The 18,927-nt window shown below is 42.7% G+C and overlaps 1 protein-coding gene across 1 annotated transcript; it reads right to left on the reverse strand.

Annotated features, from left to right (window-relative positions):
* Positions 1-4,218: 4,218 nt before the first annotated feature.
* Positions 4,219-17,242, reverse strand: fes (FES proto-oncogene, tyrosine kinase). The gene is made up of 18 exons (XM_028402387.1): positions 16,892-17,242; positions 16,167-16,340; positions 14,428-14,524; positions 14,146-14,329; positions 12,920-13,057; positions 12,725-12,844; positions 12,477-12,599; positions 10,927-11,119; positions 10,057-10,131; positions 9,046-9,255; positions 8,666-8,788; positions 8,518-8,571; positions 7,875-7,993; positions 7,653-7,747; positions 7,433-7,556; positions 5,703-5,860; positions 5,471-5,593; positions 4,219-5,397 (listed from the first exon to the last, which is right to left on the reverse strand). Exons 1-18 carry the CDS (start codon positions 17,114-17,116, stop codon positions 5,255-5,257), a joined length of 2,478 nt encoding a protein of 825 aa, XP_028258188.1. The 5' UTR covers positions 17,117-17,242; the 3' UTR covers positions 4,219-5,254.
* Between the last annotated feature and the right edge of the window lie 1,685 nt (positions 17,243-18,927).

Genomic DNA, 18,927 nt, shown 5'->3' on the forward strand with positions numbered 1-18,927 from the left:
AGCTTTCAGAAGCACAGGAGCTACTGACTAATTCAGTTAGTGTCTGTGTGAATTAAAAAGTGAAAGGCATCAATGCCTGGAGGCGATTTTCATAGGTTCTCTTTCATCTCAATAACAGCACAACCATGTCATTATGTAATCCGTGGCAGCTGTGTGAAGGATCAGCTCATCATCTGAAACGGATCCTCACACCATTATTGCTTTCATTTGATACTTGCCCGGGTTTAAGAAAATAAAACGTCAATCAAGACGCTAAGATTTTAATTTGATCCTGTGTTGTATGTGATTAACCACTGAAGAATTTTCTAGAACTTGGCAGGTACAGCCAGATGCCACGGAGATATCAAAGCGTCAGGCAGTCGGATGCTGTTTGTCTGAGAGTCTTGCATAATTTTTGGTTTTGTTAAATTGTCTAATTATTTTTTTTATATACAAGTACATTTACAGAAAATATAAATATAATATAAAATACTTTTTTTTAGTTTTACTTTAAAAAATTGTTATTAAATATTGTTGCATGTATCAGACCTTCATGTTGTCACAACATTAATTTAATAAACGAACAAAAAACAACAAAATAATATACTTTTCACAGATGTGTCAGTTCTGGAAGGACGTTGTGTCCGTGTATCTGTGGATTAACTTATGTGACTCAGTTTGGACTCTTTGTTTTAAATACATTTGTGGAAGCTTATTTGACAAAAGTCTCTACAACACAAGTTTGTCATTTTTTACTGAATAATTCACTGAAGTGGATTAATATTATAAAGACAGTTTTATAGAATTCATATTTGAGTGTAATGACATTAAGGAAATAGATGCTCCAGAATGTTCCTACAAACAGTAACAGAGCATAAACAGAGCATTGATATGTAGCCTCACTGTTTACCTGTTACTTTAGGATTATGAGATTGAGCTCCTGTACAGTGAATAAACAATGTGTGCAGAGCTCAATAAAAAAAAATACAATTTTCTCTTGTTTGAATTGTTGTCCTCAAAAGAGCGTCCTTCTTCTTTGAGATGCACCGCTGAGTGCTGTCCTGTGGAGGTGGCTCTCCTGTGCTGAGCCACTCTTCTGTGAAGTGGTTGTTTAGTTTCTCCAATTAGAGAATTCCTCACTGCACTGGTCTATATGACATTCATGTGTTCTTCCTTCTGAGTTGTGTCCTTCAGGTGGACCGGTTATTGTCTTGGTGTTGTCATGGGTTAATTGGACTGGGATGTTATGGTTGTTAAAGATTCTGCAGAGTTGCTCTGCTACTCCTGACACGTATGGGATGGCAATGTTCTTCCCCAGCCGGTTGTCCTTCTTCTTGTTGTAGGTGGGTCTTGTTTTTGTGGCTTTGATGAGTGCCCAGTTGGGATATATGTTTGCAGAACCTTCCTGATGTGTTGCGTGTTGTTGCTCCTTCTTCGACCCCTCTGAGCTGGTGGGTACAGTTTGTGCTCTGTGCTGCAGGGTCCTGATGACTCTGCATATTGAGGGTAATAATGTTCACATCTTAGACAGAGAGGACAGAAGGAAAGAGGAGTCAAGGAAGCCATCTATGTTAAGTTGGAAAAACCTTCTCTTAACAGAGGTGGTGGACTCAGACATCATGTTTCTACCACATACATTCGAGGACACCCGAGGCCCCTTACACTGGAGTCAGGCTGAAGAAACAACGTGGGTCCACCCTCTTGTGGGCCCACCCTCTTGTGGGCCCACCATCCAACAGGACCAGGGTCATTTGGGGGGTAGCTTAGCATGGGGACTTTGGCATTCTGACCATCGGCTGGAGAAAGCAGGGAGAAAGTGCATTATGTAATCACTGCTGTTGACACTGCTTCATTTGTACTGTAAACTTTGTCAGATATTGAACAACTAACCGGTACACACAGCGACAACACTGACTGTTGTCACAGTTCAGAACCAGACAGACCCATTAAACATGGGGACAAATGATTTGTTTAACCACCAATCTGACTGGTGGATTTGTAAATGTAAAGCAACTGAAAAATAAGATAAAAAACAAACTTTATCTGGAGAGAGGTTTATCCTCTGTAAGCAATGGGACATGTTTTGTTTCCTTGGAGCCAAATAAAGATCAGGCTCAACATCATAAGACAGTCAGATGACAACCAACAGCTACAAAACGAGCTCAACCGGTGAGGTTTCAATTACAAAACCTCTTCAAATGATGAGTGACAGGAGCCCCACCTTACTCACTGTACATTGTGTTTCTAATGCCAGATCAGCCACACAAGGCCTCCCTGTCTGTGTGTAACATTCTTTTCCTTATTGAATTTTTTTTTCTCTTTGTATTTTTGGAGAATCCACCAGCTTTGACTGATAAAGCAGAAGTAACTCATCTCATTTCATGTTTTTATTCTTTGTCTGCATGAGCATGAAATGTAGCAGCAGGTGAAATCGAAGGATTATCCACTTTAATGCGTCAAACCCATATTAAATAAGGACAGAAAATGCACATCATCCCAGAAACAATTAGAATCAGCCACCTCTATAGCTCTAAGCCAATAGTATACAGGGCCAGACAGACGTGTCAGCATGCTTGTTTGACAGTGCAATATATAACCTCTTTGTGACATTACACACCCACACTGCTGTCATGATGAGACATGTCAGTATCGCTCAGCAATGTCACTTGCCGTGTCTCAACAAAACTTAGGTGTTCCAAGGCCAATGCACCTAATCTGAACGGCTCTTGTTCTCACAGAAAAACATTTTAAATGCTTTTATCGACTGTACCCAGCGTGGCTGCAGTCGCCTCCAGTTTTTATATTGTTCTTATTTCTACAGTGATACTGAGCTGCAGCAGGACAACAGTTAAACACAGCCAGAGGTGTGTCAAACGTGTTACAAGATGTTTCAGTAAAAATCTTTCTTTACTTTGGAAAACAGATTAAGATCTTCATTGTTTCTCAGAAAAAGGGCTTAACAGATACCAGCCACCCAACAACCTCAGCCAGCTAGAGCCGGTGCAGCACTGTAGGCAAACTAGGCAATTGTCTAGGGCCCCGAGCGTGAGGGGCCCCTCTCGCTCCGTCACAAGAGGGATGGTCAGTTAGCCCCACCATTTAACTACAACCATTTTGGCACAGCGCAATTACACATTCAGCCCATCCGCCCCACAGGGCCCTCTTTCAGCACTGCTGTCAAACCAAAGAAGAGTAGCGGCATGTTCAAACTGAAGGATGAAGCACACACACTCTGCAGGCTTCCAGAAAAGATAGCAAAAAGAAAGAAGCAGAGGACAAATGAAAACCGGAGTGAGTGGTTAGAGTCTCTAACATACCTCACCCCCACCTTAATTCTCATTGTATCAACTACAGGGCTCTCAGAATCTCCATTCAATTCTGCTGACCACTCAGAAACAAGCGGCTATAAGAACAGATGAAATGTGTGCTGGCAGAAAACGCTGCATCGCCGCTGTTTCTTTTTTTATTTAAACACCTTTCACCAACCAAGTGACAACATCAGAGAAGGGGGAAGAAAGGGAGGAGAAGCCAATGAAAGAGATATCTCCCTGGGATCTAGACCTGGTAGTGGTAGACTGGAGCTGGATGAAGGCCTGGCCTGGACTCCTGACTGGTAGTGTCTGGGGAGGAGGAGGGCTGAGGGTTCGATCTGAAAAGAACACTGACAGCAGAGAGGACAAGTTTAAAAGTTTGCGTTCAAATGTGATTGGCTACATGACCAAGTACATAGTCAGTGATAGGAGAAGGAGGTGCTTCTATTAATAAGCTGACAAGAGTGATAAAAAGGGGAGAGAGAGTAAAATAAAGTATGAAAAGGGAGGGAGGTGAGAGCTAATAGGAGAAAAGGCAGGACTGAGTGAGCCGGGAAGCTTGTTACAGAAGTGAGAATTATAGAAAAGTCTTCCTGAACTTTTGCTAAGCTCCATTTCCCACTTTTTCCCAGTCTTATCCATGTTGGCCTTACAGCTGTCAAGCTGTTACTGACTAAATTTTGAGATGATTGATCTGCAGGTCAATAATTACACAGCACAGAAAAAAAGACAACACCACCAATTTTCAATTCAATTCAAGTTTTATTTATAAAGCACCTTTTACAGCCAACATTGTCTCTTGGTGCTTTACAGAAACCCAGAGCCTGAACCCCTGAGCAGGCACACAGTAGCAAGAAAAAACTCCCTTTTAATAGGAAGAAACCTTAAACAGGACCCGGCTCATAGGGAAGAACCTTCCTGCTGATAGTCGGCCGGGTGAAAGAGAAGAAGAGATAGACAGGACAGACAGGATGAAAGAGAGAGAGACATACAAGAAGAAGTAGAAGAGGAGAGAAGGTGGGGAAACCGGTCGGTCGATCATGTTTGTTCCCCCTGGCAGCGTATACCTATAGCGGCTTAGCTATAATAAAGTTTAAAGGCTATGTGTTAGTCAGCCTGTTCTACCTGTGGTTAGATGTGAGGAAGTGACTGTAACTGTGCCTTTCAGCCCTACACAATTTGTTGGAGGCTAATTATGCTTTACTAAACAGAAAGGTTTAAAGTCTGGTCTTGAAGCTGGAGACAGTGTCTGTCTCTCAGACCCAGACTACTGGTCACTACTGGTAACTGGTTCCGTAGTGGTGGTGCCTAATAGCTAAAGGCTCGTCCTCCCATTCTACTTTTATGATTTCTATGTACTACGAGCAAACCAGTAAATCGATCCTTAACGTATAGTGAAGCTAGTCCATGCAGAGCTGTAAGAAGGAGAATTTTATTCTATATTTAGTCTACCGTAGTCTGAATTTTACTGGAAGCCAGTGAAGAGAAGCTAAGATGGAGGATACATGATCCCTTCTGCTGATTCCTGTCAGAACTCTGGTTGCTGTGTTCTGGATCAGCTGCAGGTTAATAATGAAGTAATGAGGACATCCTGAAAATAATAACAGCAACAACAACAGAAAAACAGAAGAGCAACAAATGGACATTAAAGAGTTTAATTCTACCTCAGCAGTAGTTTTTGTAAACACTCCACAGCACAGGGCTTTATTAAAAGCAGACAAGACATAAGTTAAGGAAATGAAGTGTCACATGATGACACATTTCTTCTAAAGATATGTGTGTGTGTTTCATCAAAGGGCCAAAGAGAGAAGAAACAAATGCTGCCATCATCTGGCCCTCTCCTATGTTACAAGTCTAAAACGCCATTCCCACATCTAAAAACTCTAAAAGTCAAAACGTCTAAAATAAATATTAAATTTCTTCAAAAACTGCCAAACTACAAAAAAGCCATAAACAGGCTGATACTATGTGATTTTGCTGTATATGACACTGAGATCAGTGCGAAGTTTCTTGAAGGACGGCCTGTTTCTGGGATCATACTGCCAGCAGCTGCTCATAATCCTGGAGATTTCCACGGGGCAGCCGTGTGGAGCAGGCATGCGGTACCCTGAAATCATCAAACAGTCAAATACTGTGTGAAAACAAAGAGTCTTACACCTGATCCCAGAGTCAGTGTTTACCTTTCTCCACCTCATCTCGAGTCTGCTGGTTCGTCATACTGGTGTAAGGCGTCATTCCCAAAGAGAAGGTCTCCCACAGTAAGACACCAAAGCTCCAGACGTCACTCTCTGTGGTAAAACGACCTGGGAAAACCAGCAGGGGGCAGCATTGGCAAAGGCTCAGCTCTTTGTCAGTCCAGTAATTGACTACTGGCATTGTGAGATAGGAGAGATGTTTCTGGCATTGATGTACCGTAGTTCAGGGCTTCAGGTGCCGTCCATTTGACAGGGATCTGTCTAAGGCCGCCTTCTGCAGAGTAGACTCCATCATCTTGTTGACGGGACATTCCAAAGTCACTAATCTTCACCAAGTTACGCTCTGCAACCAGACAGTTTCTGGCTGCAAGGTCCCTTAAAAAAACAAGATGGAGAGAGCTGTAAGAGGGGTGTGTACAGAGACTGATGAGCCACACCATGCTCTGTATGAAAAAAAAACTGTGAGAGAGCAGACAGCAGGCAGGATGAAAGAACAGGCGTTCTTGTCATGTCTCTGGTGTTGCGTGTGAGTGCAGTTTGACATGCAGTGTTGGAGGCTGAGCAGCTACCAGTGGCCTGCTCTGATCTGTCCCCACTGGGGAAATTGTACAGAGCTCCTGTGATGAGCAGGATGTCACAACCTCCTACTCTCCTCTAGAGACTCCAACAACCCATACTGATGCCTCCACATTCACAGACAGAGCAAAACACAGAATTCATTTCAGGCATGTCTGCAGCATCTCATAAGGAAAAACAATGTTTCACTCAGCTAGATACACATTTTTAATGCAAGGTAGTTTTCTGGGCTACTTACAAACAGCATGTTTGATATTTGTTACGAGCTCCTGCTGACAGTCTCTCAGACTGTTTGTGGTGTGAGCCCTCATACATGTTTCTGCATTTGCAGAACAGCTAGTTTAAAAACCGTATTACTGGAGAATAAAAGAGGTCTGAATGCTCTGACTGATTTAGAGACATATTTATTTTTTTCACTGTCTATTTTATTTTAAAGTGTCTGTTTGGAAAGTTGTTTCTCCGAATAAATGAGTCTGCCACAGCTGAATTGATATTTCATTGTAGTAAACAAAAGGTGTAGAGAAGTCAGAGGAGTGTGTCTCCAGCTTTCAGTAAAGGGAACCTCTTTTATCCCGCTGCTACATCAACATTTGGAGAAGTGCTGCAGGGGAAAGTGCAGCTAACAGTTTGGTGAAGTGAATGTTGTTGGGGAAGTGAGTGATGTTTACCGTAAAGGTTCAGAGACCCAATTTCCAGCGTGCTGCTTGTACCACTCTTGTTCTTGTAGAGATTACATTGCACTGGTTTCAAAATGAACACTGAACTCTGCCTAACACACCGCTCTGCTGTGTTCACAGATCTGGACACACAGAATGCCGTCATCTGATCCATGGGTGGTAATTTGTTAATGTCCATTGTCATCTTACAGTCACATTAGGCAACCCCTGTGTTGTGCATTGAGCACAACGTGAAAAAACAAAGGTTGCTTGCTGGTTGATAGATGTATTATGTGTCATCGCAAAATCCTTGTTTCTGCATTTCTGACTGAAGAGGGTTTTTATGAAAAATCTGCTTTGTGGCTATAAATATTAAATATCCACATAAAATATGACAGCACCATGCCTATGGCCTTTTTCCTTTCTCAAACTATTACAATTTCTCAACCACCAATGATGTAATAAGGGGAATAAACCCAAGCAGCTGTCACATATACAGCCCCTCATATTTGTCAAGTGGTAACCTCCATGGATGGCTTAAAGAGTGAGTCACTGATCATGGGCCCCCCCATCTTAAAATGATCATCATGCTCACAGTTTTAATTAGCCTGGGTTACAGAGGGTTCGCCCACCATTGTGTTTGTTTAAAGAGTAGCTCTATGAGCTGCATTGTCCCTTTAAAGTAGGCTTTAAAAGCAGTGACAGATTGACCAACCTGTGGATACACTTCTTGCTCTCCAGGTATTCCATGCCAGAGGCTACGTTTTCTGTCATTTTAACCATCGCCTTGGTCGTCAGACTGTGACCCTCATGGCGCAAGAAGGAGAGAAAATCACCTCCTTTAACAGAGAGATGCAGGAACAGCAATGTTCAATTATCTGTTGGGAAAACAACCAGGAAGCTATGAAGATGGTGTCTAACAGCCTCATACTGACCTTGAACGAGCTCCATGATGATGTAAATGGGCTGTTTCTGTGTGCACACTCCAATTAGCTTCACAATGTTAGGATGGTCGTACTGCTTCAGGATCCTGGACAGCAGTGGGAGGAAAATGAAGGGGTGTGTGTGTGCGTGTGTGTGTGTGTGTGTGTGTGTGTGTGTGTGTGTGTGTGTGTGTGTGTGTGTGTGCGTGCGTGCGTGCGTGCGTGCGTACTAACCTGGCTTCCATCAGGAACTTACTCTTGTGCTCTGGGGCCAGGTTCTCTTTACAGGATTTCACAGCCACAGGAGTGTTATCAGAGCATAAACGCCCGCTGTACACCTCTCCAAAGTTACCCTGTGAGGTGCCAACATGATTGGTTTTAAAATTCTTTTCCAACTAGCACATACAGGGTTTCTACCCCTACACCACACAGTTCCACATCTGGCTTTGGATTTCTTTCTTTCTCTGAACCACATGTGAACAGTTTTATGGCTGAAATTCAGTGTTTAAGTATTCAAAATGTCGATGGGAACATGCAACAGTACTACAGTGGTCATAAAGATGCATTTCAGACAATGTGCATGCATAATATTACAAATATGTACACATTTTTTTCAAGCTGATCTGACAAAACAGGGGGACAATGACACAAAATGGGAGGTTTTTGCTTGAAGCAATAACTTTGCCTCATCACAGTAAGAGAAGAAAAATCATGGTGAGTTGGCAGTACTACTTTAGCACAGATGTGAGTGCTGCTTATGGTGTTTGAGCACACTAACACGTGTGACTTGTTAGGCAGAATGTTTCCCTTTGATTAAACATTACAGGCAGAGATGACTAACTCTTAATGGGTGCATGAAAAATATGTTTTTACCCACCCGTCCAATCAGATGTCCTAAAATGATATCATCATGTTCCAGGACCCACTTGTCCTAAAAAAAACACACACACACACACACACACACACACACTCCACTGTAAAGAGTGAAACATCTGAGTGTGTGTGTGTGTGTGTTATTGCACTACCTTCAGTACAGGTTTCTTCAGCACAATGTCAGACCTCTTGGTGATGTGTTGTCGTGACGACAGCAGATGATGGATCAGCTGTGGGATGCTGTGGAAGCCTTCTCCATCCAGACGGTACAGATTCTACTGACACACATGGAAAAGCATTTACAGAGGTGAAAACAGAGGGGAAAGAAAATGTTTTAAAAGGTCAGATCCTCCATTACATGCAATAATAACCCTTTTTTACATTTTTTTTTTTACAACAAATTGATAAGAATGGTGCTTTTTCAGCAGCATCAACGGCCTTGATCCTTGAAAGAGTGCATAAAAACAGAAAAAACATTTACAATGATGCAACTGATGTAAGAGTGTGAAATCAAAACAGAGGATTCACTTACATCTGTGTTCTGAATGAGGAAATGCTTGCAGGAGCCTTCCCACTGCACAGACAGCACATAAGCTGGCTTCTCCTGACTCTTCCTCACCAAAAAGTCGCCATCATTCTTCAGCAGCTGCTGGACCTCCAGTCTAGGAATGGCTCCATGGTACCAGTCCTGCTGCCCCAAAGGCCGATCCACCTCCGACACCCGGGAGAGGGCCGGGGGCACCTGGAGGCAGGAAAACAGGGAAGCAGGAGCCTTAAAGCTGACATGAATGATCAAACAATAAACTGTGATGGGGGATGGATTATTTGGATTTGATTTAGTAGAGTTTTTATGGAGAAACTTCAAAGGAGAGTCTGTAATACTTTAAAGTCTAACCACACCACCTCTCATTCCTTCAGGGTCCCAAAGGTCTCTGAGTGAGAGAGGAAAAAGTAGTTCACACAAAAAATTGCAAATAATTTGACTTGAAGTGCAGCATGTTACAGATCTGAATAGCTTGCCTGTGATGATCCTTTACAAAACGCAGTTATTTTGATATTTTGACAGAGTAAACTCTGAATGTGTGAGTGTTAGTATGCAGCTGGGTCACGGCTCCTGTGAGCTTCTATCTGTCAGTGATGGTAAATGATTAAATGGCAGCCGGAGAAGTAAACTCACTTTCAGGTCAGGGAAATTTTGAAAGTAGAGACCTGACCGACAAAGCTGACCTCAAAAAGTCCTGAAGTGCTATCAGGACCAGGAGACCCCAAAGACAGAGCAGGTGGCTGAGTGAGCTCAGCCATGCAGAAGTTATCCTTTGAAACTCTGCCACCTTCTGCAGGATGTGATTTATTGTTTGTTGTGGAGTGTGGAGGCTTGAGCGTACAGAAACTGGCACTGTGGAAAACTGTTGAAAGCAGGGGGTCCAAGAGCAGAGAGAGGAAGTGTCCTTCAGCTGGAACAAGTGTCCTTCCTTATCAAATATAAACCACTAGTTCTCTATCATTGTCTCCATTGTTGTTTGTTTTTCAGGGAACAGCTTACCTCACATTTGGGCTTAAACAGACCGCTCAGGTTGGTAATGATCCCGTCCATGAGGAGTTTGGGTGCTGGTGTGTCCTGAACAAAAAACAGAGTGATAGAAACAAAACGGTATAGAAGCACAGCACATGTACTGACCTGCTAGAGATATTCACAGCAGAAAACCGTAATGAAAGGAGGTGGTAGATGAAGTTCTGCTTGAGTATTTGTTATTGTGAGATGGTTTGCTCTGAGACTAGCCACAAAATGATAAAAGCAGAGTCAGTTTCAAGACATAAAAAATACAAAGAGTCTCCCAAGCAAGCTGCTCTGTGCAGTCTGTGCCGGCATTACAAGGCCTGCAGCCAGCGATGAGGTCCTGGAGGTCCAGACCTTTGTAATGTTTCAGGCTGAAAGTAAAGCCAAAGGCTAGGCTTTTCCTTAAGGATAAATATTTGCTCAGTTCATGTATGGAGTCCAGTGTAAATGACTGCATGATCAGCACTGTTGTGAGTCTGTATGAAGATGATTTTTGAACCCTGCCTGCATCCTGTTCTTTCAGTGAAGATTTAGTGTTTAGGCAGAAAGGAATGTGTGGTGCTTAAAAGTTGAAAAGTAATATTAGTTTTCCGTGTTTGATGGAAAAGTTATCCTGATGATGGTGCAGTTTCTGAGTCCTTATGACTTCCTCAGATCAAGATCCTTAGTTCAGATCCAGACTTGATTAGATTTATATTGGTTGAAGTATAAAAGAAAACAACAGACTGGTTCTTTGAGTTCGTGCCACGACTGTGTGAAACCTATTTTTAGACCTGGCTGACTGACAGAACTAATAATTAGATTAGGAGCTAATCAAAGACAAAGGAGGCAAAGCCTGCAGCAGAGAGAACATACATTGCTTGTGGATAAAAGTGAGGCCGTGTCTGTGTCCAACTTCAGAGCAGAAGGAGGCTCTCTGGAGCCCAGCTGGTCCAGTTTCTCTTTCAGAAGAAGCCTCTGAACCTCCAGTTTGGCTCTCACACCTTTAGACAGAGCAACCTGCTGCCGGCACTCCTCCATTGCATGTTTCTTGCTGAACTGGTAGACCCTGCACAAACCAGAGAGAAGCAGCACATCAGGAACGATACATGATATTTTCTTCTTTATAAGGGCAGAGAAGCCAATAAAACAACACAGGTGACACAAATACACACACAGACTTCAGTGGAATGCCTGTCTGTGCAGGTTCCTATTGATTAACACAGTCAATAAGTGGGATTCTCTAGTGACAGCTTAGTCGATTGTTCACCAGGACACTGTGCAGGTAGGACCTTAAAAACCTTAACTGACCCAAGAATCCTGCCACAGAGGTGAATCACAACCTAAATAAACAACACATCATATTGATTGTTGAGATCTTTGCAGCTAATAAACAAGGTTCAGCAGAACAGCGTGGCTGGATCAACCTGGTGAGAGGTTAACCTGGTGGTTGAGCACACAATGCAACTCTACAGTCAGAACACTTTATTTGTCGACTAAGTCAGCAGCTCTGGGTAGAAAAAGTATTGATCGCAAAGAATGTAATCAGCAAAGTGGATAATTGTACATGTGAACTGTCAGATCTTCTTGTGCCTGACTTTCTCTTTCACACCTTACGTATTATTACGTATATACTTATGAAATGAAAGGGGGCATGAATCCCAGCCTCTTAGGTCAAAGTCTGGACTAATGTTTTAAACATCACTCACTCAGCCGTGCTTGTTTGCAGAGAACAGATCTGTTGTTTCTTTGTAAGTTTATGAGTCAGTTGCTTTTGAGAGTGTTTGTGAATTAATTACACACTTCACTTTATTTTCAATATGCAATCAAACTGAAGAAAGTCCCATTAATGAACACCTTTTGGTAACACACGCCTGAAATTATGCTCATTTACACAGACCTCAGCTACAAAAGGCCACAGCAGGTCACCTTAATGCAGCTTTTCACTGTTGATTTACAAAACATTTCTTCAAAAACACAAACCAAAGGGCAGGATAACCTCCACTCACCTCACTAACACTTCCATATGTGCTCCCCAGCTGCATTTGATAGTTATCAGCTTTCTGCAAACCCACACATTGTTTCTCATGTCCTTCAGGAGCTTGTTAATGACTCGATTGCTCCCACAGGACTGTGAACCTCTAACACCTTCCGACAGCCTCATCAACCAAGACAAATGAAAGGACTGAGCTCCATAACTCTGACCATATTGTTGTATTATAATTCCTACAGCCCTCGTTGCCCTCTGAGACTGCACTGGTTATTAGCTGTGGTACAGAAAACAGCACACTGAACTCTCCCGGTGGGAGGGCCCGTCCACAGAGTCAAACATTGGTAATTTGTCTTTGTGGCTAGCAGAGGCTACATGGTTTCTTTTGGAACCCTTCTTTGAAAACAACATCACAGCGTGTCCATGATTCACTCACCTCTGGCCTTTTTTCACTCTTTCCTGCTCTTCCTCCAGCTCCAGCTCCAGCTGTTCCACTGAGGTCTGCTGAGAGCCCAGAGCACGAGCCAGGTCCAGCAGCTCCTCTTCTATCGCAGTCAGCCTGACAGACAGAAATAATGTGTGGAGAGGATTTTAACTGGAATTAACAGTATGGAGGAAACAGGAGGAATGCAGTGAGCAGTTTAGAAATGATATAGGAGTGCCATCTGTTTTCTTTGTTCTTACTTGTGCTGGATTGTCTCCAGTGTGAGGTCATTCAGTTCAAGCTCTTTGGGATTTAGCTCCTCTGTGTCCTCCAGAAGGCCACAATCGAAGTCTGCACAAGCAGGAACCTCCCCCACAGACCTACAAACAGTCCACAGCTTTAGTCTGCAGGGTTACGCTTCATGGTGTTGCTGAGAGGAAACATTTTGTGTCTACCTGTTCTGGTGGATGAAGCTCTCGTACTCTTTGTGAGGATCGATGACTGTTAGTGCAGACGAGATCTCCCTGTGGATCCGCACCACTTCATGATGGAGGAGAGTGGAGATGTCAAAATATTCCTGCAGGATCTCCTTTCTGTTACAAAGGTCAGAAAAGCATGAGGCACAGACATCAGAACGGTTTTTGCCAAAAAATAAAATCCTACGACTCCTGTTGTACTCCAAAACCAAACTCCCAGACTCAACTGTTTCTCTGGCTGGAATTACTTAACAGTATGAGACGCAACATTATCACTATGAAGTATTCTAGGGCACATCTTGTGGGTGCAGTTATCTGGGAACAAGGTAGAACTGTGAGCTAACCATTAATGAGTTCATTAGTTGCACTTTGTTTTTTGTTGTTCTGGTCTTTGCAGTAGTTACCGATGTGATGATTTGATAATGCTGTGGAGAAACTCAGTGCCTCACTGTGTCCGTTATGCTATCCTTCATGAGTGGTTACTCTGCAGTCATGCATGATTCATCAACAGGTATTTAACACATTAGATTTATGTATACAGTGTGATCGATTCACAAACATGCCATTAACTGAGGATTAAAAACATTACTAATTTTGACTGATCATTGATAAATCTAGTTGTATCAGCTGATAGTAGTTAGTCCCTCATTTCTTCCATGCTACACTCATACTGAAGTGTTACCTGCCTTTAAACAAGCTTTAACCTCTGAGACCTCTCAGCTGTCTGTCAAACCTTTAATGCCTGGAGCTCTGAATTCAGATCACCCATCTTACTGTTTAGCTTCCTGTTTCTCTTCTTTACATTTTAATGATTTGATCTTATTGAAAGTAATGTTTTGTGTTCTGAGGCGACACATTCGGGGGCGCACAAACAAGACGAAAAGCTGCCACTTCTCTCGAATGTGTAAATAAAGTTGCTGGTATAATAAAATAACAGCACTGCATCTGCTGAGGTCAGAGTCGGGTCTATGCAAATGATTTTCACAGCGAGTTCTGCTGATAATTAAACATTTGGCAGTTAAGAAAAGTTTTTTTCTGCTGTGTGTGAAATTCTGGAGAGTTATCAAGACTGAAACCGTACAGGTGAACATTGATATTGTAATTATTTAACATGTGCCTAACTACAGGTTTTGGCAAAGAGAAACATAGGAAGTGTCATGCACAGACACACACACGCACACAGAGTGCAGTGTTTGTGCCCTTACAGTATGAGCACCATCTCCTGCTGCAGGGTCTGCAGCGCGCTGAGCAGGGCCGGCTGGATCTGGCTGTAGTGGTGCTGGTGGTAAACTTGAGCCGCTCGCACAGACATGACGTACTCATTATGTAGCTCATGGAGTTTCAGTGTTGCCTTTATGTAACGCTCTCTGGCCTTGTCTCGCTCTTTATCTGCACACACACAAACACAGGAAAAAGAAAAAAACGTACATGCCATCACTGAAACCGATTCTATATTGAGAGAAGTAAGTGACACCAGGAATCCCCACCTTTACTGGTATCTTGGAACTTCCTCTTTGACTGAGCTACTTCTTTCACTGCCTGTCTGTAGCTGTTCTTCAACCTCTCCAGCTCAGTTTGGGTCACCTGAATAAAAACAGAACACTTTAGAATATTAAGTATTATAATAATATACTATAATATAGTAATATAAATTACTGTATGGAAATGACGAGTAATTCCTTGCATGTCTCCAACTGATCCCAAATACTAAAAACTAATCTAAATAAGACCATTAAGTGCCCTTAAAGTCCCATTTCATCCCTTTTTAACAAGTAAATGTAACATTTATATGTTTCGGTTTCATCTGTCATTTTCAGATTTGTTTTTACTGCCATTCCTATACACATCTGGTTTTAGCCTTTTCCCTTTCTATAAACATCTCAGTACAACTGTAGCAAAAGCACAGGATTCACATGTTCATGGTTAAACCAGCTGAGAGGGGTCTTAACCCCTTATGATGTCATAAGGGGCTGCAAAGCTTATTTTAGACTCAATCAGACCAGTAACTGTACTGACAAGGACTTCATAGTAACGTGTTCTCAGGATAGTGTAATGTGACCGAGGTCATTTAAAATGATAAAATCATCACACCAAGTACCAAAGAGACCATTCACATGGGCTGTCCCTGCAGTAAGAACACAAGCAGCCACACACCATACACTGAACTGTGTAGAGAAGCATGTGTATCAGAGAGGCTACGTGTGTGGTTCAAAGCTGCTTCGTGTGATCAGATTTTCAACACAGGAAGTGGACGGCAGCCTCAATATGTTTCACTCCAGAGAAACATGAAACACACAAGAAGACAAAGGAAATGATTTGACCTTTGTTGTTCTACTACTGCTGGCTGTAAAACAACACAGCAGATAGCAGCTCTGACACTGTGTATTGTAGTTTCTCACATGCCATAAAAATGTATTGATAGCCACACAGGAGCGCACACAGAAGTAAGAACCGTCAAATAAAAGAATCCATCTGATGGACGTTCAAACTGCAAACCACTGAAAATGAACACATCATTTGCTTGTTGTAATTGGGTAATAAAAATAGATTGGAACAGCCACCAGGTCGAAATAGCATTGAAACACATTTAACATACCGTTTCCAGTCTATTGACTCTCATTTCATTTGGCTGTATTTATGGGGCTGCATATCAAGATAACAAACTTGATAAAAATGAGGAAATGTGTTGTTGACTTCTCCTTCCTGTGAGGTGTACACACACAAACACTGTGTAAAAAGTCAGCACTTTTTTATCATTTAACATGTTCACTGACAGGAACATGGTCAGAAAGAGAAACAGGTAGTAATGGTTGCACTAAACATTCCAGTCTTGTACAACAAGTTTTTGCTCCACCACTGAAACTGTGAGAGCAGCTGAAAAATAAAATCCTGTCATTACACAGACAGTAACAGAAAGTTGGACCATAGAACAAACATGGGGGCATCCATCAATGAAATGTCTTCTGTTGAGGACAAGCAAACAAACGAACAAAAAGCCAGACGCCTTACAGTATAACAGTGTGTTACAGAAGCACTAAAGCGTGTGTGTGTGTGTGACAGTGAGAGGTTGATGTTGTTGGTCCGTGTGCTCTTTATAACGTAAGTAATAAAGTTATGGGGACATACATCTGTTTGCACAGCAACAATGACCCAAGAAGATGAGTGCTAATCAGTATTTCCTGTGTGGAAATGGAATCTTCACCGTGTGTGTGTGTGCGTCTCGCACCTTGGTGAGCTCCTGTCTCAGCAGGTTCCACTGCTCAGAGTAGGTTTTGCGGAGCTGCTGTTTGTCTCTGATGAGCAGCGTCAGTTTGCTAATGGGACCATCCAGCAGGTCCTCGGAGCGCTTCTTCATCACCTGACTGAGAGCCTCCGTCTGAGACACCAGGACTCCCCACGACTGACAGACAGACAGACAGACAGACAGACAGACAGAAACATCCCAGACAGACATCATTTAAACAACAGACAGTGATAACGTGGACATCATTAGAGAACATGTGGCACATTCTCAACATGTTGTAATCAATTCAAATATACTTGATAGATTTTCTAACATTTCAATAACATAAAGATCCAAAGAAGACTTTTGGACGATGCAGCACTGTGTTGGTTTATTACTGCTTTTTACACCTGAGCTGAGAGGCACAGGAACAAACCTGTTTTGCTGTTCCAGCCTCCTGCCTACACACTATCCACCATTTTACATTTTTGCCTCAACTTTCACAGACAGAAGATTGCTTTGACAGTTCACAAATAGAGAAGCATTGTGCTCGCTCACTGGTATTTCACCTCTAGGAAGTACAAATAAAACACGATACATTTTATTGCTGAAATTCTGCACAGTTCTCAAAGACCTGCTGCAGAAATACATGCAGATGAAGACTTGGATCATATGAGTGCATCCTTCTGCCAAACATTATCTTCACTTCTCCACATGTGAGCCCTCACCTTGTTGAGCTGACTGATATAGTCTGGTCCTGCGCTGGCCTGAGGTCGGTCCAGCTTCTCCACCATGGCAGTCATATGATGCAGCTGCACTGAAAACTCCCGCTCGCTCTTTGCTCGCTGACCCATCCACTTCTTCATGACCTCCATCAGGTGCAGCTCTGAATCCAGCAGCCGCATGACTGCTGCATGAGCCTGTGGACACCTCAGGTCCTCCCCAAAGCCCATATCTGGACAATAACACTCTCTTCCTGCCAATGATGTGCTGCCAGCTGTGAGTCCTGCAGTGTTCTAAGGAGCTGGGCAGAAACAGCAGCAAGTCAGAGCAGATGCTAATGACCAAGAGTTTTTATCTCTCTGTGGCCACAGAGAAGTTTCACTTCCCTGTGAAAATTAGGTTCATGTGAGGCAGCACTTCCTCATGTCTGTTTGAACGTGGTTTACAGGCAGAAAAGCTTGTAATCATTCACAAACACTGTTTCTGTAAATGCATAAACCATCCAAATAAAATGTAGAAACAACACACAGACAGACAGACACAGCCTGCTGAGTGGGGCTGCTGGGCCTGAAACATGTTCATCTGTATCTCCTATCTAGACAAGAGTAGCTGTTAAACACAACAGATACTTTTCACTGCTCTGTGGTTTGAACATCCGTCCTTTTAATACTTGATGCTTTACATGAGAATCAACACTTTGGTGCTTAAACATTGTGAATGGATTCACCAAACACTGTCTGAAAAGTGAAAATAAACACAAACCATTCTCTATGTGACACAATCTCCCTCCACCTCCACAAGTGGCTTTGTTGTTCTTTAAGCTGCATAATGCAACTTAGCCAAAAACCTAAATCAGCCACTGAAGGGACTACACTACAGCTGTGCCTGGGTGCAAAATAAGAAGTACTATCTCTAAAACAAACCTCATCTCTTTAAAACTTGCTGCTATATTTCAGAGTGTTCTCAGCCTGTGGGTTTCCCTTCAAACAGAGCCAGGAAACAAGGTGCCTGTTAAACTAGTCAGGTTTATTTATGTAGCCATATACTGAAAAAATGTAACACATGGAGCACGGAAACAGCCTCAGGAAGAGCAACAGAGGGGCGATGCATGTTCCAGGATGAACAAAAATTCATCAGACTCACATAAGGAAACCATGATCCTGAAGGTCAGACTAGACCATCAAACAGAACACACACACACATACAAGAAACAAAACACAGAAACAGACAAGGACAGCATACCACAAGAGGAGAAAGAAACAAAAGAAGAGGCTGAGACTGGATATCCAAAACATCTGGAATGAGGCACTGACAGCAGAGAGAGAGACAGACAGGTCCCAAGATGCCTGATGGTCCAGCAGAGAGAAAGTGAAGCGAGGACGGAGAGGAGAAAGAGCGATCCAGGCGCATAGTTCAGATGTTTCTGTGCATGGGGGACACAAAGCAAACAGATTACAATAGTCACATCTGAATGAAACAAAGCCACGAGGAAGGGCTGTGTAAAAGATTCCAGCCTGAAGTGAAAATAAGTCCATGTGGATGTTTTATGGGCCAAACAGTTTTCATCTGTGTGTTGGATGGAGCCCATGTGATGTTTTTATGCTTTTTCTTGTGTGCCTGCTGCTATTAATGTACAAATGTGCAGACAGCGAACAGGCCACTGTGGCTTCAGAGCGGCATGAAGGTCTTAGTAACTAATCATGGGCCTGTACATCACTGCTCAGTGTTATTTCACCTTGTGCAATGGTTCGCTTTTTGAATAACTGCTTCTCTTACCACACCAAACTGCTGAGGGTGTTTGTTGCATAAAACCTTTTTTTTTTTTACCAGTGTGAATATTGCATTTCATTGCTGGTGCTGGGTGCAGCCTCCCTGCTGTTATTTCATTAGTGTAGCATAAGGCTGATGTTTGTGTATGACTTGCAGGCCATGTAACAGAAACCACACACCTCTAGATGTTTGATGTCTGAATGTAACTTCAGGTGGTCTAAATGTTTTTATGCTGTCAGTTCAATGTTCAGTTCAGTGTTCAGGTCGGTGT

This window comes from Parambassis ranga, chromosome 3 (assembly GCF_900634625.1).
Source record: "Parambassis ranga chromosome 3, fParRan2.1, whole genome shotgun sequence".
NCBI classification, from domain to species: Eukaryota; Metazoa; Chordata; class Actinopteri; family Ambassidae; genus Parambassis; species Parambassis ranga.

Excerpts from the sequence above, each read along its gene's own strand:
- fes (XM_028402387.1), bottom strand. The coding sequence starts at position 17,116 with ATGGGCTTTGGGGAGGACCTGAGGTGTCCACAGGCTCATGCAGCAGTC. Across the intron at positions 12,600-12,724 it reads CTGGAGACAATCCAGCACAA|GCTGACTGCGATAGAAGAGG; the intron begins GTAAGAACAAAG and ends TCTGTCTGTCAG. Across the intron at positions 11,120-12,476 it reads AGAGTGAAAAAAGGCCAGAG|GGTCTACCAGTTCAGCAAGA; the intron begins GTGAGTGAATCA and ends TGGTTTGTGCAG.